Consider the following 4,949-nt stretch of genomic DNA (forward strand, 5'->3'; position numbering starts at 1 on the left):
AGACCAACTCATGGTCGACTCCTCTGATTAATCATTTACACCCACCCCTAATTTCAAGAGAAGTGAGGCAAGTCCTAAGGTTAAAATGATTAAGAAGGAGAGGATGAGCTCAACCGACACAGGACAGGAAGAGTGTCTATCGCAGCTGTGGCTGCAGCTACAGCCCCGGAGGCTGAGCTGAGCCCTGAGCTTCCTGGGGGCCAAGGGGAGTCTGGCCATTAACTCTTCACCATCTGATGCTGCACAGCGTCGGGTCAACCTTGAATCCAGGTCTTGGAAGTAGAGGTCCCAGAACCAGATGGGCTGGTTTGCAAGGGGTCCCATAAGCAGCCACATCAGGGCCAGGAAGACTTACAAGAATGGAAACACTTTCCCCTCCTGCTGACTCTCCAAAGATGGTCACAGAGCCTGGATCCCCTCCAAAGCTGGCAATGTTCTCCTGGACCCAGTGCAGCGCGGCCACCTGGTCCAAGTGGCCCCAGTTCCCCCGGCTGTGCTCGTCCCCTGTGCTGTGAGTAAGAGGACAGGGTGCGGTTGGGAGCAGAGATGTCCTGGCAGGGCCCTGAGGACCAGAGATGGGGCTGGGGGTCCAGGGGAGCCTTCTGGAAAGGACTGGGCTTCCACAGCCCTGACACGGGGTCTTCACTCTCCTGCTGTCCTGCTCTGCTACAGGGCTCTGCAGAGCCCTCCTTCATCTACTGACTGACCATCTGCTATGGTCGGGGTGGAACCCTGGCTCAGGTGGTAGAGAGGCCGGGGGAGAGGAAGTGGGGTGAGTATGCGCAGTTACACTGTCACTGGGAGCAGACACGGGCCGTGGGGGGAAGAGCTGAGGGGTCTCCGTGAAGGGGACACATCCTGGGACACGACTCCCCTGGGACAACCCTCCGCTGGCCCACAGGTCTTTTCAGGGAGGTGACCACCCCTTCCCCGGGCCACCCCCCAGCATCTCAGGGTAAGAGGTCCTGGCACCACTGCATTTGGGAAAAGCTCAGTAACTGCCTGCTAGAAACCTGGTTCCTGTCTCCAGAGAATCCACGCAGGAGACTCAAGCCTTCACTCATGCATGTGCCAAATTCCAGGAAGGAAATGGGGTAAGTGGGCCCAAGGCTCCTCCCAGTAGATGTCCCCTGGAGTCAGATGCTCCTTACAACCTCCCAGTTCCAGGCACCCATTCTTTCACCTACTAGACTTCCTGGAGCTCCCATGAGTCTACCCCTCTTTACTTCCCCAGGAGGAAAGATGTGTGAGCCTCTAAGTGCTGTGCTGCATGGTAACCATCATCTTGAAGATACTGCAACATGCCAGGCAGCACAGTGAAAAAGGGATAAGCAGTTCAGATGAGAAAACAACTGGGTTGGGCTTGGTAGGAATAATAGGAGTGTGTCAGGGAGATTAGGTGTTCTATGTGTAAGAGCTCAGAAGTAAGTGCACCAGGGTGGCTGGGGAACAAGAAGGTAGGTGGAGCCCAGTTAGGAGGGCACTCAGATGTCTTAGCAGGGAGCCTAGCAAGGAGCCCCTTGAGGGCTTGCATGACCAGAGTAGGTTCCTAGCACCCCCACCCTGGGGGCAGTGTGCCACCAGGAGAGTCCAGGGTCTTACCTGAAGAAGCCCCAGATGCCCAGGCGGTACTGAATGGTCACCACCACCACATTTTCATGGGCAGAGAGGGCCAGCCCATCATAGGTTGATGCCCCGCCCACCACGAGACCTCCCCCGTGGATCCACACCATCACCTGGATGGGAGGATGCAACCACAGGGTTACAGGAAGCAGAGCTGGGGAAGAGCTCAGAGGCAGGATTGGTCACCTACCCGTTCTCCAGCTGCGGCCCGGGCCAGCACCCCACTCAGGGCACCCTGGCTGCCCCTGCCTGTCTCCCCTGCCCCAGTGCCACCTGCTCTCACTGCTCCTCATGCTGAGAACATCATCATGGGAACAGCCAAGGCTCAAGCATCATCTCCTCCCCAACACTCCCACCACCCTCACTCCTGGACCCCTCACTCCTGGACCCCTCACTCCTGGACCCATCATTCAGCTCAGTGCACTCTGCATGAAGTCCTTGGTTAGAAGCTTGTTTCAGTTTCATCTTAGTTACCTTTTTGTGTGGTGAATTCAACTTCTCAGGTGAATGAATGATTGTGTCAAGAAGCAAACACCCTGGATGATATCTCTTCTTAATATGACTTCCTGCTGCCTACTTAGCTCCCCAAATCTCACCCATCCTCCAAGCCCAGTATAAAACCAACTCCTCCAAGAAGTCTTCAACTATTAGGTGAATACGATCTGAAAACCTACTAGGTGCCAGGGACTTCGGGAACTGAGCATGAGAGAGAACATGATAATTCATAAAACACTGTCCTGAATTTAAGGAGTTTACAGGGCAAGAAAGATTGAAATAATATTATAAAAATTTGGTTAGTAAAATAAAAGAAATCAGTTACAAACTATGTGCTAAGAATGGTTCTAAGCAATAAAAATAAATCATCCATTTGAGAGGGACTCTTAATTGTCCCATTTCATAGACAGGAAAACTGAGGCTTTTAACCACGCTAAGGTCATGCAGCTAGTAAGCGGTAGAGACAGGACTTGAACCCAAGCAGTCTGGCTCCAGAGTCCACATGTTGAGCAGACCAGCACACAGCAGGCAGTGGCCATGCCACAGCAGGGTGGCTGTTGGGGCAGAAGCAATTCCTTCCTTACAACTCTAACTAATGCATCAGGAAGACTTGCCTCATGTTCTGACCCAGAAGCTGCCATAAACTTGATATTTGTTACTGAAGCCTCATGTGTGATTATCCCAGTTTGAGGAAACAGCTAGTAAAAGGCAGAACAAAGATTTACACCCAGACCCTACAGTTCCAGAGCCTGTGTCCACACTAGAGGTTCTCCACCCTCAGGTTTCCAGAGCCCCAGCTCCTCCGACACCTCTGACCCCTGCCTGCCTCTGGGTGGAGGGACCGAGTTTGCAGTCATCTCTGAGTCCAGGCTGAGCCAGGGGCTGATCAGCAGCGATCTGCTGAAGAGGCCAGTCCAGCTCGGTGCAGATCCTCCAAGCCAGGGGCTGTGTGGTCACGGTTTTCCCTTCCCTCTTCTCCTAACCCCCACCTCTAGCTATGTGTATGGGTACACTCAGTATGTAATAGGGGAAATGAATGAATGAACAATTGTCCCCACCTCTTTGAGCTTCTAGTCACAGGTTCACAGACACCCTTCTCCATATCTGGGCACCATGCCAAGGGTGTTCCTGGGTGATGGCTGGGTGTGCCCAGCCCTGTCTCTACCCCAGTGATTGCTCCTTTTCCAGCAGACCTGCCCCAGCGTCCAGCCTGAGTCTAGATGTCGGTCATCTCACTGGGCTCCAAGTATTTGAAAATGCTGATTCACTGGCTCATCAGTTCAGTTCAGTTCAGTTCAGTCGGTCAGTCATGTCCGACTCTTTGCGACCCCATGAACTGCAGCACGCCAGGCCTTCCTGTCCATCACCAACTCCCGGAGTTCACTCAAACTCACGTCCATCGAGTCAGTGATGCCATCCAGCCATCTCATCCTCTGTCGTCCCCTTCTCCTCCTGCCCCCAATCCCTCCCAGCATCAGAGTCTTTTCCAATGACTCAACTCTTTGCATGAGGTGGCCAAAGTACTTGAGTTTCAGCTTTAGCATCATTCCTTCCGAAGAACACTCAGGACTGATCTCTTTTAGAATGGACTGGTTGGTTCTCCTTGCAGTCCAAGGGACTCTCAAGAGTCTTCTCCAATACCACAGTTCACAAGCATCAATTCTTCGGCGCTCAGCTTTCCACAGTCCAACTCTCACATCCATACATGACTACTGGAAAAACCATAGCCTTGACTAGATGGACCTTTGTTGGCAACGTAATGTCTCTGCTTTTTAAGATGCTATCTAGGTTGGTCATAACTTCCTTCCAAGGAGTAAGCATCTTTTAATTTCATGGCTGCAATCACCATCTGCCATGATTTTGGAGCCCCAAAAAATAAATTCTGACACTGTTTCCACATCTATTTCCCATGAAGTGATGGGACAAGATTCCATGATCTTAGTGAGCTTTAAGCCAACTTTTTCAGTCTCCCCTTTCACTTTCATCAAGAGGCTTTTTAGTTCCTCTTCACTTTCTGCCAGAAGGGTGGTGTCATCTGCATATCTGAGGTTATTGATATTTCTCCCAGCAATCTTGATTCCAGCTTGTTCTTCTTCCAGCCCAGACAATCAGGAAGTCAATTTAGATACAAGAAAATCTTGATAGTTGGCAAAGGAAAGTATAGGAAAAGCTTGTTGCTCCAGGCTCTGCCCCCTAAGCTGTGACACAGGAAGCTGTCAGAGAGGGCCTCCGTGTGCTGAGGAAAGGCCACACACAGGCTCCACGCTAGCGTGTGTCAGAGCACTCCCGGCTGTTCCAGGAGCCCTGTGCTCCAGTCCTGCGAACCCGACTCTATGACCACACCTTCCCCTCACTGGGCATGAGTTTCTCTGTCTGTAAAGGAAGGGTTGGCTTGTTGGCTTATCTCCAAGGTTCCTTCCAGCTCTAACTTTATGGAAATGACGTTTTACCCTCTCTGGGTATCAGATTCCTAATCTAGCAATTAAGAGTCATCCTTCTTGTCCATCTATTAGCATGAGAGACCCTGGAAAAATGAAATGTGCATTACAGATGTGCAGCAATCTCCCCCAGGGGTCCTACTCTGCCCGAGGGGAAACAGAGGTGTGGGCCACCTGCGCTCCCTAATGTCAGGTTTGGCTGTGGTGCACAAGAAAGCCCTGGGGCCCCAGAAGACCCTTGGCCCAAGACGCCCCCACCCGACACTGCCTTCATCCCCTTCCAGTCTACCCCAGCCTCACCCAGTGGTTCCCGCCGCTTACCGGCAGCCTGCTTCTCTTCATCAAGTCAGCAGGGGTGTATATGTTTAGGTAAAGACAGTCTTCAGAAAACGT

The 4,949-nt window shown here is 52.1% G+C and overlaps 1 protein-coding gene across 1 annotated transcript; it reads right to left on the minus strand.

Moving 5' to 3' along the window:
* Positions 1-226: 226 nt before the first annotated feature.
* Positions 227-4,943, minus strand: LOC120859715 (putative inactive carboxylesterase 4). Its single transcript, XM_040235714.1, has 3 exons — positions 4,878-4,943; positions 1,603-1,736; positions 227-509 (listed from the first exon to the last, which is right to left on the minus strand). The coding sequence occupies exons 1-3, from the start codon at positions 4,896-4,898 to the stop codon at positions 227-229; spliced, it is 438 nt and encodes a 145-aa protein (XP_040091648.1). The 5' UTR covers positions 4,899-4,943.
* Between the last annotated feature and the right edge of the window lie 6 nt (positions 4,944-4,949).

This window comes from Oryx dammah, unplaced genomic scaffold, assembly GCF_014754425.2.
Source record: "Oryx dammah isolate SB20612 unplaced genomic scaffold, SCBI_Odam_1.1 HiC_scaffold_2516, whole genome shotgun sequence".
Taxonomy (NCBI): domain Eukaryota; kingdom Metazoa; phylum Chordata; class Mammalia; order Artiodactyla; family Bovidae; genus Oryx; species Oryx dammah.